At 37.2% G+C, this 17,959-nt stretch overlaps 1 protein-coding gene across 2 annotated transcripts in view; it reads left to right on the forward strand.

Moving 5' to 3' along the window:
• Positions 1-17,592, forward strand: part of ST8SIA6 (ST8 alpha-N-acetyl-neuraminide alpha-2,8-sialyltransferase 6) — a 219,061-nt gene extending 201,469 nt beyond the window's left edge. For both annotated transcript variants that reach the window (XM_049881903.1, XM_049881904.1), the window contains 4 exons: positions 6,270-6,414; positions 11,703-11,815; positions 14,753-14,845; positions 16,667-17,592. In XM_049881903.1, coding sequence (XP_049737860.1) covers positions 6,270-6,414; positions 11,703-11,815; positions 14,753-14,845; positions 16,667-17,132 — 817 coding nt within the window. In that variant the 3' untranslated portion in view covers positions 17,133-17,592. The remainder of the gene's footprint in view (positions 1-6,269; positions 6,415-11,702; positions 11,816-14,752; positions 14,846-16,666) is intronic.
• The last annotated feature ends 367 nt before the right edge of the window (positions 17,593-17,959 follow it).

The following is a 17,959-nucleotide window of genomic DNA, read 5'->3' on the forward strand; positions in this document are numbered from 1 at the left end:
TTATACTCCAGTAATCCCTGTCCGAAGAGTTGGCTTTGGGAATGGTTCCATTCTTAGGCTAACAGAAGGTCTGGGGACCATGACCTCTGGGGTCCTTCTAGTCTCAGTCAGATCATTAAGTCTGGTGTTTTTATGAGAATTTGAGGTCTACATCCCACTGCTCTCCTGCTCCATCAGGGATTTTCTGTTGTGTTCCCTGTCAGGGCAGTCATTGATTGTAGCCAGGCACCATCTAGTTCCTCTGGTCTCAGGCTGATGTAGTCTCTGATTTATGTGGCCCTTTCTGTCCCCTGGGCTGATGATTACCTTGTGTCTTTGATTTTCTTCATTCTCCTTTGCTCCAGGTAGGTTGAGACCAATTGATGCATCTTCGATGGCCGCTTGCTAGTGTTTAAGACCCCAGACACCGCTCACCAAAGTGGGATGCAGAATGCATTCTTAATAGATTTTATTATGCCATTTGACCTAGATGTCCCCGGAAACCATGGTCCCCAAACCCCCACCCCTGCTACTCTGGGCCTCTGAAGCATTGGGTTTATTCAGGAAACTTCTTTGCCTTTGGTTTAGTCCACTTGTGCTGATCTCTCCTGTATTGTGTGTTGTCTTTCCCTTCACCTAAAATAGTTCTTATCTACTATCCAATTAGTAAATGCCCCTCTCCCACTCTCCCTCCCTGCTCTCATAACCATCAAAGAATATTTTCTTCTCTGTTTAAACTATTTCTTGAGTTCTTATAATAGTTGTCTCATACAATATTTGTCCTTTTGCAGCATAGTGCCTTCCAGATTCCTCCATGTCATGAAATGTTTCCCGGATTCATCATTGTTCTTGATCAATGCATAGTATTCCATTGTGTGAATGTACCATAATTTATTTATCCATTCATCTGTTGATGGGTACCTTGGTTGATTGCATCTTTTTGCTATTGTAAACAGTGCTGCAGTAAACATGGGTGTGCATGTATCTGTTCATGTAATGGCTCTTATTTCTCCAGGATTATATTCCAAGGAGTGGGATTGCTGGATCGTGTGGTAGTTCTCTTCCTAGCTTTTTAAGGAAGTGCCAAATCCATTTCCAAGTGATTCTACCATTTTACATTCCCACCAGCAGTGTATAAGTGTTCCAGTCTCTCCACAACCTCTCCAACATTTATTATTTTGTGTTTTTTGGATTTTTTTGTTGGTGTGAGATGGAATCTCATTGTAGTTTTGATTTGCATTTCTCTAATGATCGTGAACATTTCTTTTCGTATCTGTTAGTTACCTGAATGTCTTCTTTAATGGGTTTTTTTTAATTGGGTTATTTGCCTTTTTGTTGTTGAGTTTTTGAAGTATCGTATAGATTTTAGAGATGAGATGCTGATCAGAAATGTCATAGCTAAAAACTTCTTCCCAGTTTGTAGGTAATCTTTTTACTCTTTTGGTGAAGTCTTTGGATGAGCATAGGTGTTTGACTTTTAGGAGCTCCCAGTTATATAGTTTCTCCTCTGGTGTTTGTACATTGTTAGTGATGTTTTGTATACTGTTTATGCCATGTGTTAGGACTCCTAGCATTGTCCCTATTTTTTCTTCCATCGTCTTTATCGTTTTAGATTTTATATTTAGGTCTTTGATCCATTTTGAGTTAGTCTTTATGCATGGTGTGAAGTATGGGTCTTGTTTCATTTTTTTTTTTTTTTGCAGATGTATATGCAGTTATGCCAGCACAATTTGTTAAAGAGACTGCCTTTTTCACCATTTAACTGACTTTGGACCTTTGTCAAATATCAGCTGCTCATAGGAAAAAAAAAAAATTTTTTTTTTTTTCATATGTGGATGGATTTATGTCTGGATTCTCAATTCTGTTCCATTGGTCTATGTATCTGTTGTTTACCAGTACCAGGCTGTTTTGACTACTGTGAAGGTATAATAGGTTCTAAAATCAGGTAGAGTGAGGCCTCCCACTTTGTTGTCATTTTTCAGTAATGCTTTACTTATCCGGGACCTCTTTCCCTCCCATATGAAGTTGGTGATTTGTTTTTCCATCTCGGTAAAAAATGTCACTGTAATTTGGATTGGAATTGCATTGTATCTATAGATCATTTTTGGTAGAATAGACATTTTTATAATGTTGAGTCTTCCAATCCATGAGTAAAGTATGTTTTTCCACTTATGTAGGCCTCTTTTGGTTTCATTCAGTAGTGTCTTGTAGTTTTCTTTGTTTAGGTCTTCCACATCTCTGGTTAGATTTATTCTAAGTATTTTATCTTCTTGGGGGCTACTCTAAATGGTGTTGCTTTAGTGATTTCCTCTTTGATGTTCTCTTTGTTGGTATAGAGGAATCCAACTGATTTTTCTATGTTTATCTTGTATGCTGATACTCTGCTGAACTCTTCTATTGGTTTCAGTAGTTTTCTTGGGGATTCTTTAGCATTTTCTGTGTATAAGATCATGTCATCTGCAAATAAACTTTTACTTCTTCCTTACCAATCTGCATGCCCTTTATTTCTTTATCAGCCTAATTGCTCTGGCTACGACCTCCAGCACAATGTTGAATAAGAGTGGTGTTAAAGGGCATCCTTGTCTGGTTCCCATTCTCAAGGGGAATGCTTTCAGACTCTCTCGATTTCTGATGAAACATGTTGGCTGCTGGCTTTGTATAAATGCCCTTTATTAAGTACCATCTGTCCTTGATTATATGTTTCCTCCTGAAATGGTTGAATGTCAACTAGTTCTTTTTGGTACAGTGGCTCTGTGTTTTCCTTCCATCTTCTTTTGATGCTTCCTGCATTGTTTAATATTTTCTTCATAGAATCTTTCAATAATGCAACTTGAGGCTTGAATTTTTTCTTTGTTTCTTCCATCTTGAGAAATGTTGAGCATGTTATTCCCTTTTGGTTTTCTATCACCAGGTCTTTGCACATTTCTTTATAATACTTTACTTTGTCTTCTTGAGCCACCCTTTGAAATCTGCTGTTTAGCTCTTTTACTGCATCATTTCTTCCTTTCACTTTCACTACTCTGCATTCAGGAGCAAGTTTCAGAGTCTCTTCTCACATTCATTTTCCTCTTTTCTTTCTTTCCTGTCTTTTTAATGCCTCTTGCATTCTTCATTTATGATGTCCTTGATGTCCTTCCACATCTTGTCTGGTCTTCAGTCTTTACTGTTCAATGCATCAAATCTGTTCTTGAGATGTTCTCTAAATTCAGGTAAGATATGCCCAACGTTGTACTGCAGTTCTTGTGGAATTGTTCTAATTTTCCTCAACTTCAACTTGAACTTGCTTATGAGCAATTGATGGTCTGTTCCTCAGTCAGCCCCTGGGCTTGTTCACACTGATGACATTGAGCTTTTCCATGATCTCTTTCCACAGATGCAGTCGATTTGATTCCTGTATGTTCCATCTGGCGAGGTCCATGTGTATAATGACCATTTATGTTGTTGAAAAAAGGTATTTGCAATGAAGAAGTCATTGATCTTGCAAAATTCTGTCATGTGATCTCCGGCGGCATTTTTATCATGGAGGCCATATTTTACAAGTATCTATCCTTCTTCGTTTCCAGCTTTCACATTCCAATCACCAGTTTTATCCTTCTTCGTTTCCAGCTTTCACATTCCAATCACCAGTAATTATCAATGCATCTTGATTGCACATTTGGTCAATTTCAGACTGCAAAAATTGGTAAAAATCTTCAATTTCTTCATCTTTGGCCTTAGTGGTTGGTGAATAAATTTGAATAATAGTTGTATTAACTGATCTTCCTTGTAGGTATATGGATATTATCTTATTACTGACAGCGTTGTACTTTAGGATAGATCTTGAAGTATTCTTTTTGACAATGAACACAATGCCATTCCTGTTCAATTTGTCATTTCCGGCATAGTAGACCATATGCTTGTCTGATTCAAAATGGCCAATACCAGTCCATTTCAGCTCACTAATGCCTAGGGTATTGATGTTTATGCATTCCAGTTCATTTTTGATGACTTCCAATTTTCCTAGATTCATACTTCATACATTCCACATTCCGATTATTAATGGATGTTTGCAGCTGTCTCTTCTCATCTTGAGCCATGCCACATCAGCAAGTGAAAGTCCCAGAAGCTTGACTCCATGCACATCATTAAGGTTGACTCTACTTTAAGAAGGCAGCCCTTCCTCAGTCATATTTTGAGTGCCATCCAACCTGAGGGGCTTATCTTCTGGCATTATATCAGGGAATGTTCTGCTGCTATTCTTAAGGTTTTCACTGGCCAATTTTTTCAGAAGTTGACTGCCAGGTCCTTCTTCCTACTCAATCTTAGTCTGGAAGCTCAGCTGAGACCTGTCCACCAAGGGTGACCCTGCTGGTATTTGAAATACTGGTGACAAAGCTTCCAGTATCATAGCAACACGCAAGCCACCACAGTGGACAAACTGACAGACAGGTACAATAAATATGGTATACAATAAATATATAGTCAATATTGCGAATATAGTAAAAATTTAATTGTAGAATCCAGCTAGTGGTTATTCAGGTGCTCATTGTACATATCTTTCAACTTTTCTCTTTGAAAATTTTTATAATAAAACACTAAAAAATGTAATTTCAGAAAGTCTTCTAATATAAGAAAGTACAGAGTGCTCTGGTTAATGTTTTTGATGATCCAGCATTCTTTTAAGTTTTGAATATCCTTTAAAAAATTAAGTTCCTTGTCAAAGGCATATGAGAATTTATTATGTAGCCTTTTCTCAAAATGCTGGGAAAAAAGAGACATTTAAAATTATAAACTCATAAAGATTCCGGAATTTACAATAATGTTACAGGAATTGCCATCAAATTAAATTTATAATTAATAATTACTTAATATCATTTTGACTACTTTCATTTTTCATTTCTGCTTTTGTTAATCTCTGAACTATATTTTAGAAATTTTAGTTCTGAAATACAAAAAGAAGCAATAAGCACGTGATGAAGTTCAATTAAGAAGAATGTACTATTTTAATGAAATAAGAGATAACAAAAATTATTGAAAATCTCGACTTTGGGGTACAATACCAACTTTTCATATCCTGAAAATACTTGAAATTCAGGAAGAGTAGAATATAATTCAAAATGAGCATAACAAATTGCAGCATTATAGTTTTCAGAAGGACAGAATTGGGTAGGAACACGTACAATATATACCCTTCAGGACCCAAAGCTAATAAATGTATGGATGTGGAAAGATCAGCTATGAATCTGAGGTATTAGCACTGATCACAGTCAGCAAGGCCTTCCTCTATTTACTAAATATTCTAAATATTCCCTTTTACTATCACTGGATCCAGGTTTGATAACATCTTTTTAAGTAAAATAGAGCAATAAGTAAAAATTTAAAGAGGAACAAAATAATGGAAACCCATCCTCTAAGGAAAATCTGAGAGAAGAGGAAGTTCTCTAAACTCTTCAAGATGAAAAGAGTAAAGTGTTGCTTGATTACCATTCTCAATTACATGGAGTGTTTTTACAAGGAGATTCTACGAAAATCTAATGGGGAAACAGAGTTAAGAAATATTTTGGTTGTGCAAATGGAAGAATCTATTGACTTCAAGGTTGATTAAACCCTGGAATAATTGTCAAGAGAGACTCTGGAATCTATGATCCTAGAGAATTATGTAAATAAAATAATTCCTAAGTGATTACACATTCACTTGCCAGATGGATCTCTGGAAGGACCTTCCTGGGTCTACATTCTAATTATAATGTTTTGCTCCTCAGTAATAGTTTTGAATACAATTTGGTACTAAATTACATTTTTCTGGACTATCTATAAGGAATGGCAACTTTAAATTTTCTTCACTAAAAAACTCAGTGAACTAAATGATTCTCCTTTCCAGTGGACTTTTCTCATCATTAATGATTGAATGACTGTGTATTGCTTTGGTGATTATAGTACTATTCTTAATTTAGTTTCTGTATTTAGTAATATAAAATAATTATAGTATATTTAATGTTAAAGACAGTATCACTAGAAGGAAGCTTTTATATTGAAAACTGTGATTAATGAGTATCTTTACATACGCGAAATGGCCTTTACCTAAGTATAAGTGTATTTAACATTCTTTGCCATTTTCTTCTGCCAAGTCACCATTCTACCATCAAGGGCTAGTTAGAATTGAATGAGATAAAAGTATCACCTTTGTGAATGATTTATCTTCCTTCTGAAAGTCAATGGGGCAGATTCCCGTTTTGCATGATCCATCGTCTTCTCTATTTTTAGTTTCTTAGTCTTGTTCCTTGACTCCTGTTTATTCTTATCCTTTGCAGGGCAGAGCTTGCCTCCTGTTGTGATGCTGTTCAGAACTTTGTCGTTTCTCAAAATAACACTCCAGTTGGGACTAACATGACTTATGAGGTAGAAAGCAAAAAAAGAATCCCGATTGGAGAGACCATCTTTAATATGCTCCCAATAGTGAGTAAAGATTTGGTATGGGTGATTTGTGTCACCATTCCTGGTAACGTCTCTCTCACTATAAGTTATAATTCATAATGGAATAATTAACTGATTAAAATGCCACACTCCATTATGGTATATAAAACGTGTATTGTGGGCCATTTTGAAATAGTAATTTGGAATGCAGTGGGTCTCTGCAGAGAATGGCATTTATAACTCATACAAAATGCTCTCCCAGTCCTCGAGTCCTCCTGACTCATCCTTGAGTGAGATGAGGCACTTGGGCTTTCTGTGTAGTAATTGCTGGACTTGTGAAGATGACAATTTTTTACCTGAAATAAGATTCTTACTGTTGTGTATTTTGGTTACTAAGTCAATTCCTTCATGAAGAACTATAAGGTTTATTTTATTTGGCTCATCTTTGGAAAGTAATGTGTAAGAATTTGTGGTGAATGAATGTAGCCTTCTTAAGACAAGAATTTTTGTTTGGTATGTTGACTGATACATCCCAAGCTTCTGAATATTCCTGGGTACATATTTATATATGTATTCAATACATAGTGGTTCAATAAACAAATGAGTGAATGATACAGTATAATATCATTTGAAACAGTAAGGAGAAATGTGTCCATTAATATAATCCAAATTTGGAGGAAAATTCTCTTCATAAAGACCATCCTATTTTTATTGCTTAACATATTTTCTCATGCCTCTTTTCATGACTTGATTAAAAAATGTTTGATCAAGACGATAAGGTCAAAAAGAAGTTGATCAAAAAGGAATGAGATAAATGATGAAGTGTTTGAAAAGGAATAATTTAATCCCAACCTTTGACTTTTCAAGTCCTGGTAACATGGGAGCATCAGAGGTTTGTTTTGTAGGCTTTTAGGTCTAAATTTTAGAATTTTTAGGGCATCTTAATGATTTTCCCTTCCTTTTAGGTTAGCTTTAGCCAGTGATTATTCCCTACCTTACTAGTAATATCAAAAGGTTTGAACCTTAAACATTTATCATTGGGGGATTAGTTGGAACAACAAAAATTAATATTTAATTCCATTTTGTACAAAAAATAAAAATACACACAAATAAAAAGCCTATATAATTGGCTTACAAGAAACTAGAAAAACACATGGAAAAATATCCCCAACCAGATCACAATTAATGCCTTTGATTAAGTGGTATCTTAGTTATCTAGTGCTGCTATAACAGAAATACCACAAGTGGATGGCTTTAACAAACAAAAATTTATTCTCTCACAGTTTAGGAGGCTAGAAGTTTGAATTCAGGGCTGCAGCTCCAGAGGAAGGCTTTCTCTGTCGATTCTGGGGAAAAGTCCTTGTCATCAATTTTTCCCTGGTTTAGGAGCTTCTCAGCGCAGGGACCCCCAGTCCAGGGACGTGCTCTGCTCCTGGCTCTTCTTTCTTGATGGTAATGAGGTCCCTCTCCTCTCTGCTTGCTTCTCTCTTATATCTCAAAAGAGATTGACTGGAGATACAACCTAATTCTATAGCTGTATCCTGCCTCATTAACACAGCTGCTTCTAATCCTGCCTAATTAACATCATAGGGGTTAGGATTTACAACACATAATTACATCAGATCACAAAATGGAGGAAAACCACACAATACTGGGAATCATAGCCTAGCCAGTTTGACACACATTTTGGGAGCACACAATTCAGTCCATAACAGGTGGTATGAGTTAACTTCCTCCAGAAATTTTGCCAAGTTACTTGAAGAGAAAAACAACAAAAGTGGTTTCCAACCAGAGTGAGCACGAGCAGGCAGGTGAGTTGTGTAAATTTGCATTTTTCTTAGAAGGTTTGTTTCATTTTGGGGAAGGTTGAGATTTATTGAAACTCCTACTGCATATGAGATTCCAAAGCATATGGATGTCTTCCCCCAGTTGACCAAGAAATCAGAGAAAATGTTCATCATTTTGAGTGCTTAATTTGAGAGCTGTTTCCCTCAGTAATCTTTTCTATTGTACCATGAGGAGCATATTTGAATTTTTGCATTCTACATTTACCCTATCTATAAAATTCAGAATTTATTGCAGTATCAGTTAGTAAACACTGTCTGAAGACACCTTTAGCTAGAAGTTCAGTGACATGCAATAGCTTCAGGGACCTGGGAACCATTCATTGAAGAGCTAGGCATTACACTAGGTATGCAGATATAAAGTGAAATAAGGCATTTAATTAAGTCAACATTTTATTCTTTGATTAGTGAGAAGCTGTACAATGTTAAGAGCATGTACTCTGGAGGACTTCCTAGGTGGTGCAAACAGTTAAGCGCTCAACTGCTAGCCAAAAGGTTGGTGGTTTGAACCCACTTAGGGGTGCCACAGGAGACAGGCCTGGTAATCTGCTTCTGAAAGGTCACAGCCTTGAAAATCCTATGGAGCAATTCTACTCTGTACACATGGGGTCACGATGAGTTGGAATTGACTTGATGGCAACTAACGACAACTTCAAAGCAAACTGCCTGAGTTCAAATCCCAACTCTGCCACTTTCTAGCTGTTACTTAAACTTGTGTTTCCATATTCTCATCTGTAAAATGCTCATAAGGTTGCTGAGTAGATTAAATGTGTTAAAGTTACGCACTTGGAACCCTGGGTCTTTCATAATAAGCACTATAAACCAAAACCCATTGCTGTCAAGTCAGTCCCGATTCACAGTGACCCTATAGAAGAGAATAGAACTGCCCCATAGGATTTCCAAGACTGTAACCTTTACAGCCGGAGCCCTGATGGTGCAGTGGTTAAAGCATTCAGCTGCTGACTGAAAGACCGGTGATTCAAACCCACAGGCCGCTCCTCAAGAAACAGATGTGGAAGTCTACTTCAGTAAAGATTTATACCCTTGGAAACCCTGTGGGGCAATCTACTCTGTCCTGTAGGGTCACTGTGAGCTGGGGTCAACTCGATGACAATGGGCTTAGGTTTGGTAATATTTATAAAAGCAAACTGTCACATTCTTCTCCCTTGACACAGCTGGTGGGTTCGAACTGCCAGTCTTTCAGTTAGTAACTGAGTACTGAAATAGTTCTCTTTGCTTGTTTAGCATCTCCCGAATCCAGCCTCAGGAGCAGATAGCAACCACAGTGGTTCAGGGGTCTGTTGGCCCTCTAGGCTGTGACGTGGTAAAGCTGTTCAGAGCTACATCAGTCCTGGGCTGTTGCCAGTGGTGCTGGTGAACTGGTTTTGGGGAGGGGGTGTCCTAATTTGTAGCATTTGCCAATTCAGTGGTATAAGTACTTCTACCGTGGCCAATTTCAGGTTAGATAGATAGTTGCTGTCAAGTCGACTCTGGGTCACGGTGACCTTGTGTACAACAGAATGAAACATTGCCCAGTCTTGCATCATCCTCATAATCTCCAGCATGTTTGAGTCCATCCTTGTAGCTATTGTGCCAATCCGTCTCACCGAGAGTCTCCTTCACCTTTGCTGGCCCTCTGCTTCACCTCCTCTAGCAGTTGGTCCCTCCTGATGATGAGTCAAAAGCAACTGAGTCAGCCAGTGTTCTGTGGTGATCCACCAGGTTTTCATTGGCTAATTTTTGGAAGTAGATCACCAGGCCTTTCTTCCTAGTCTGTCTTAGTCTGGAAGCTCCACTGAAACTTGTCCACCATGGGTGACCCTGCTGGTATCTGAAGTACCAGCGACATAGCTTACAGCATCATAGCAACACGCAGACGACCATAGTACAACAAACTGACATGCAGGTGGTGGGATTTCAGGTTGCCAATGGTTCAAAAACCAGCTCACAAAATTCCTAAATGTTTATCAACTCTCCCTTGCAAGCTGGTACAAGCAGTCTCCAGCCTACCACAGGATTGAGGCTGGGTAGGCCATTGGACCAGCAAGTACTTCTTGAAAAGTCACTGCATACATTGTGCTATGCTAGGTCTAGAGTGAAAGACAAGGGGAAATTAAAAGTAATAAGCATGCCCTTTGCCTTTGAGAACTTACAGTCTAATTCAAGGGAAAAAATAGGTGAATCATGACATTATCACTGTGAAGTGTGAGCTGGCACCCTTGTTGCAGGACACAGCCATATTACTTCAGGGAACGTGATCAACAAAGGAAAAGTTATTGCTTAAGTGAAAAGTATGTTTCAGGTTGGGGGGGACTTGGTGAAAGTGGAAAGCCTTTTCGGTTAGACAAGTTGGGTCCTAGGATGAAATAAAGAAGATTTAGACCTTGGAAATTAATTTGAAAGATGTCAGCACGGAGTTGTTAGGCCTCCCTGAAGCACCCTGGCAGGTCATTTGAGAAGGTGGCCGGCATAAGTTTAATAGCATTACTGAGCTTGAAGGTCTGACTATTTAAGAAGCACGGAAAACTTTTGCTAAGTTAACTATTAATTTTATGTCTAGGAATAGAGGATTCAATGCTACTTTCTAATTGCTTTATCTTTCTTTTTTTTTCTGAAAGCTTTCCTGTTTGTTAGAAAGGCACAACCTGGGGCTTTATTTTCTCATTTTATTTACTTCATTATATGATATAGAACTATTATACTTTATGTAAATATATATTATATTTGGTGTTATTATAGGCAATCCCCAGATTACAAACAAGTATGTCTTTAAGTTGAATTTGCATGTAAGTTAGAACAGTTAGGTATGGTTCGTATCTAACGTCAGTTAGTCAAATGTTTATCAAGTATTAGTATATCTTTAACATAATAATACAGTAATAATAACAATAATGTTTTGATATGTGCCAAAAAGTAGCGCCCATTTGTTATTATGAATCATTGTATGTACCTCAAATTTTTAATATAATAGTAACTATGGGTTGTACGTAAGTTGGACGTTTGTAACCCAGGGACTGCCTGCACTTTATATTTTATATTGTATAATGTTTATTCTTCTCAAGAGAAATGGAACTTAGTTTTACAGGATAGCTTTTTATTAGTCACACTAAGTTCATCAGAAGGCTATGCTGCCGCCAACCCTGCTTCTTCTTCTTTTCCTTGACCTTACCAAAACCAAACCTGTTGCCAACAATTCCTTCCTGACTCCTAGCGACCCTGTAGGACAGAGTGGAACTGCCCCATAGGGTTTCCAAGGCTGTAATCTTTACAGAAGCAATCTGCCACTTCTTTCTGCCACGGAGCGGCTGGTGAGTTCAAACCACCAATCTTTCAGTTAGCAGCTGAGCAGTTTAACCATTGCACCACCAGGGATCCTTTTCTTGACCTTAGTGTGTGTTCAAGTTAAGCTACCAGAATTGAGCTGATGATGTTTATTGTTCTAAAAGTAAAAATATTTAATGACTGTTTTTCACTTTCTCCTGATAGTCCCAGCCTTTTGTGGAGTACCCTTATAATCAGTGTGCAGTGGTTGGAAATGGAGGAATTCTGAATAAGTCTCTCTGTGGAGCTGAAATAGATAAATCCGACTTCGTTTTTAGGTAAGACCTGAACAACCTGAAACAAAAAATCAGTTGTCTGTTTTAAAGGGGCGTTGCCATAGGAACCTGTATGCTACAAGCCATTTGCAATCAGCTGCTAACCTAAAAGTTGGTGGTTTGAACCCGTCCAGCTGCTCCACAGAAGCAAGACCTAGCAATCTGCCTCCATAAAGATTACAGCCACAAAAACCCTATGGAGTTCTTTGTAGCACATGGGGTTGCATGAGTCAGAATCAACTTGATGGGAAAGGGTTTGTTTTGATTTGTTTTTTAATAAAGATACCCACCGGAAATTTTGATCTTTGAGCTGTGTGGCTCAATTCTACAAATTATCCAGATAGACCTTTCCTCAAGTGTTACATAGATTATGAGCTCCTCAGAATGTTTGGGAAGACGAATGTGTGCTATGGTCAAACACTTTGAGGAAACTCTGGGTGATATCATGATTAGAGGGTTCTGTACTGTAGAGCTTGGCCAACCCTTCAATATGCCAAAGGGTACCATGGCTCCCTGAGAGGAATTCTGTTCAGCAGCGTTTTCCAGGTTCACCTGACCTCGCAAATCTTTTTTTTTCTTTTTTTAAAAGAGCCTTTCAAGAAGTTTTGTTCTCAGATAATACTTGGGAAACATGCTGGTCTAGACATTACGCAGCCATGTAAGGTCATTGTATATTTAGTTACATGGCTTTAAATTAAGGAAGTTTTCTGCAGCTTCTAAAGTCTGTTTTTTTTTTAATGTTTTTATCTCAGTACCAGCTAGCTTGAAAAAATAGAAATAAACATGGATCTACGTGTGCCTCGTGCTAATAAGCCATGCTACAAAGCACCTCCACTTTCAGAGTGTGATGGAAAGATGATTCATTCCTCTAAGGATGAATTTCAATTGAAATACACGTTTTTAAAGAATAAATAGTAATCTGTTTCCCCCTGTTTCAGAAGCAATGATTTCATACATCAGAGGAGATCCTTTGATCCCTTTTGATTTAATACTGTCATTTTTAACAAATGAAAAAGAAATATGACTTTCAATAAATAGCTCCCCCCTCATGTTAGTCTCATTTTAAGTATGTATGCCGAAGGTAATGACAGAACAACAATAGACCTGGCAGTCTAACAGTTATTGAATGTGTTCTTCATGATTAATGTAAAAATGGCCAGTACTTGAATGATTTAGTCATTTTGTCAAAGTACTCAATTTGAAAAAGCCATAACGAAGATAAATAATAATTCTTTCAAAAGACTTTTTATAGACTTAAAGTTCCCAAAACATCTGTGTTGGGTATAATGCCTAAACATTCATTTTGCTTTATAGCAAATACAGGAAATAAAAGTTCAGATTTAAAAACTAATAATCATCTAGGCAGCTATTTAATTTATAACTCTAAAATAAATGCCTGTTTTTAGATTGTTCATTGGCTGATGCCAGACATTTTTCAGAATATAGAGTTCCTTTTGAAGTTAGCCATTCAAACTGAAAGGCATAATAAGGGCTGGTTGTGGTTAATGCCATTAAAAAAAAAAAATTTTTTTTTTTTTAAGCCTATACTGATTTTGGCTATGCCTGTTGATAGTGTATAAAACAATCTGGAAGCTACTTACTGTTTTTGTTTTGTTTTGCTTTTTCATTTTAAAAGTTTGGGAGCTATGAATTAAGTGTGAGTGGCTTTACTATTTAAAAAAAAAAAAAATTGCCATCGAGTTGATCCAGACTCATGGTGACCCAGTGTGTGCCAGAGTGGAACTGTGCTCCATAGAGTTTTCAATGGCTAATTTTTTGGAAGTAGATTACCAGGACTAGTTTCTTCCAAGGCACTTCAGGGTGGACTTGAACCTCCAACCTTTCAGTTAGCAGCAGAGACATTAACCGTTGGCACCATGCTGGGACTCCAGCTTTACTATACTGTTATGTACATACAGTACTTTCCCTAACACGTCCCTGTAATGCTACATTGACAATAACTCCAGATTCTTCAAAAGAATATGTCTCTGTTCTGGAAAGTAGATTTGTTACAGGCAGCCCACCAAGCAGATCATTTTGTGACCTTGTATCTACGATTAGTATTTATTTTTCCCAAGGTGCTATATTTAATTTTTGTCTGATGAATCTTTAAAAACAATGAGGGAAGTACATGTTTCCTTTACTCATCGGTCTTATAAAGCATGGAATAGAATATTTCAGGCTCAGCCATATTGCAGAACATGTCAACTTTCAATGGCTTTCCTTAAGGAGGCCCTCAGAGATGCTCGATTTTTGTGCATAGATTTAAAGAAATGGTCTACTTGAAATGCCGTAAACGATACTTAGAAGTCATAACCAACTTTTCCTTTTTTGTAATGGGAATAAAATTACTCAAAATTACAACGCTGATTTTGTTTTCCAATTTAAAAACAAATTAGCACTCAAAGGAAGATGAGAACATCAATATGAAAACATCGGCAGAAGAACGTTAGGGCTTTATTTATGAACAGCATAATTTGGTGGAAAAAATATCCTTATGGGAATTAGGAGATTTTGATCTTTTTTTAATATAGTCTTTCCTTCTGGCATGCTGTGTAACCTTCGTCACTACAGGTTTTTTTTGTTTTTTTTTTTTTAATCTCTAAATTGGTGATGTTACCTCTGTGGGAATATAATCAATATAAATACAACCCTTTTAATAAAAGGATTATGAACTCTTCAAAAGCTAGGCAGCTGTAATTGTCATTTCTGATTTTGATACTTATAAAAACATTTATCAAATTCGTTTACCTTATGCAGTGTTGAAGTATCAACTAAGAGTTTAGTACTTACTAGTTCTAAATTTAAATCAGATGGATTCTGAGGGTTTCTTAATAGCAATGATTCTCTCCAATAAGGACAATGATCATATGTGTATGGGTGTGAACTTTATCTTTTAACAAGTTGTAATTTGAAAATATTTCCGCTTCCAAATTTCAGGTGTAACCTTCCCCCAACAACAGGAAATATTAGTAAAGATGTTGGCAGTAAAACAAATCTTGTGACTGTGAACCCCAGTATCATAACAGGAAAGTAAGTTATCTCCAAGTTACATAACTATTCAAGAACATTTTTTCAGTGTTTAACATGTTTCCTAAGGAGCCCTGGTGGCGCCGTGGTTAAGTGCTTGGCTGCTAACTAAGAAGTTGGAAGTTCATTCCACCCAGCCACTCCTTGGGAGAAAGACCTGGCAATCTGGTCCTGTAAGGATTCCTGCCAAGAAAACCCCATGAGGCAGTTCTACTCTGTGAAGTGGAGCTGCTATGAGTGGGAAACAACTCCACAGCTTGTAACAACAACAGCAACATGTTTCTAAGCTTGAGCACTAACCTGTGAGGCTGAGTGCAGTACAGTTGGAATGGCCTTTCAGGAAAATAGATAAAGAGCGTGTTTTCAACTTTTGGCATTCTACCGAGACTGTGGTCTATAACAGGTATGAACCTGTGGTACTTCTATTGTCATAGCTAAATGTTGCCAATAAAATGAGAACTTACCTCTTCATATTTTTTTATAATAGGGGAGTTACTTTTTTCAATTTTCCTTCAGCGTTTTAACATTGCTCTTTTATCTTTTTAGCATTTTCTTGAAAAATCTTAGTCAACGTAAAGCTTCAGGGAGTAAGCCCTAGGAAAATCAGACAAAATATACTTTTCCTTTTGGATAGCTTATTAATAAAAAATAATTTGTGCTTATTTTCTAATATAACAGCTACTATTACATATGTAGTACAATGTAACCACTAAGAAAGTTGGTTGGTTAATAAAAATCCCATACATAATTTTACTCCATTGATTTCACCCAAAATGACTAATTATTTTTATGAATAGAATATGCCCCTCCAAATAACTCTAGTGTCTCTTGAAAGGAGATAAAATATTATACCAGCCTCCCCAAGGCTTACTTTTTAAACACACACAATCATGCTCACAAGTATATTTACTAAGGTATAATTTAAATTCTACATATAGAGATATCACAATGCATGGAGGAAATTTAAGCTTCTACATACATTTGGGAAGCCCTGGTGGCGGAGTGGTTAAGTGCTACAGCTGCTAACCAAAGGGCCATCAGTTCAAATCCACCAGGCACTCCTTGGAAACTCTATGGGGCAGTTCTACTGTGTCCTATGGGTCGCTATGAGTCAGAGTCAACTCGATGGCACTGGGTTTGGTTTTTTTGTTATATACATTTGCATATAGATAGTTTAGGTTTTCTGTAGGAAACTTTTATTTTACAATAATATATACAAAAGATGTACAAATCACAAGTGTACAGCTCTATTAATTTTTAAATATGTATATGTATTTTTTAAGAGTGCTATGCTTGCTTGAGAAGGAGCCCTCGTGGTACAGTAGTTAAGAGCTTGGCTGCTAACCAAAAGGTGGGCAGTTCAAATCCACCAGCCACTCTTTGGAAACCCTATGGGACTGTTCTACTCTATCCTATAGGGTCACTATGAGTCGGAATCCATTCGACAGCAGTGGGTTTGGTTTTTTGGTTTTATGTTTGAGAAAATATTTCATGATTATAAGTTTGAGACAGTGTTTTAACATCAAAAAGCAACCTTAGAAAAAATTACTGAATTGGAAGATAAAATAATACCAGAAATGCCTGTCCAAATAGCCTGGTACAAATCAAAAGCCCAGGTATACTAAGAAAGAGACAAAGGCCTAGCTCATGATATTTACACACTGCTTACTTAAATGAGTTTTCTCTGAATCCATCGTTTGTCTCTTTTACATACAGTAATATAAGTGGTTCAGTTTTTTGACCAGTGGTAAATTCAGCCTCATATTACTAAAACTGCTACTTTGATTATTATTACTGTTATAATTGTTATTTCTAATTTGGCAGATATGGAAACTTAAAGAAAAAGAAAGAATTTCTGGAGGATATTGCGGCCTATGGCGATGCGTTCCTTCTTCTGCCAGCGTTTTCCTACAGGGCCAACACCGGTGCCTCTTTTAAAGTGTACTACGCACTGAAAGAGTCTAAAGCAAGACAGAAGGTTATATTTTTCCATCCCGAGTACCTGAAACATCTTGCCCTTTTCTGGAGAACTAAAGGCGTGACAGCATACCGCTTGTCCACAGGCCTGATGATCACCAGTGTTGCAGTTGCACTGTGTGAAAATGTGAAGCTGTATGGGTTTTGGCCCTTCTCCAAAACTGTGGAAGACACACCTGTCAGCCATCACTACTATGACAACAAGCTACCTAAACAAGGTTTCCACGAGATGCCCAAAGAATATGGCCAAATTCTCCAACTTCATATGAAAGGAATCCTCAAATTACAATTTAGTGAATGTGAAACAGCCTAAACAAAGTGTCTTAAAATTGGGATTAGTTTGAATATAACACAAAGATGATTAACAATGTTTCTCAGAACTCAAGGAGGTGGTTGTAGAGCCTAATAGGAAGAACCTGGAATCTTGGTTTGATCAACTAAGTTTGCAACCTAAGCAAGTCATCTAATTGTTCTGATCTTCAGTTTCCTTTCCTGCAAAATGAGGACCGTGATCTCTAACTCATATAAGTAGAATATGATCATCTATGAAAACTCCTATGAATAGTCCCTTACTAATGTGTGTAACGACCATTTCCGCCCTCGCCAGCTTGATAATGAAAGGCATACTGTCTTACAGACCCTTTCTAAAGGGAACAGCTGAGTTGCCAATATTCTCTGGGTTTCTTTCTCTGGTAGGCCTGTCTGTTATCATCGATAGCCTTCCTATCTTTCCTTCTTCCTTAAAAAGTGCATACAAGAAAGTTATGTATTTGAACAACAACAACAAAAAAAAAAAAACCTTGATTATGCAGGAATGAAATTCTTCATATGGCAACATACTTATTTCTGATTATGTTCACTTATGCGGTTAACTGCAATGATGTACTTTTTTAATTTAGGCTATCTCTTTGCCACCTTAATACACAGTTTTTGTCACTCTATAGTTTTCTATTAACCTACTGTCTTGCTATTAAACTTTATCCTCTCTCACTGACAGAATCTACTTCAAGGACATGCACAGTCTTTCTTACCTGCTGCCTTGTCAATGGATCACTCATTCCATTTATTTTTTTAAAAAAATGTTATTGAACACCACTCCATGCCAGACCCAAAACCAGGCCCTGTGAATGAGATATAATG

Source organism: Elephas maximus, chromosome 4 (genome assembly GCF_024166365.1).
Source record: "Elephas maximus indicus isolate mEleMax1 chromosome 4, mEleMax1 primary haplotype, whole genome shotgun sequence".
Taxonomy (NCBI): Eukaryota; Metazoa; Chordata; class Mammalia; order Proboscidea; family Elephantidae; genus Elephas; species Elephas maximus.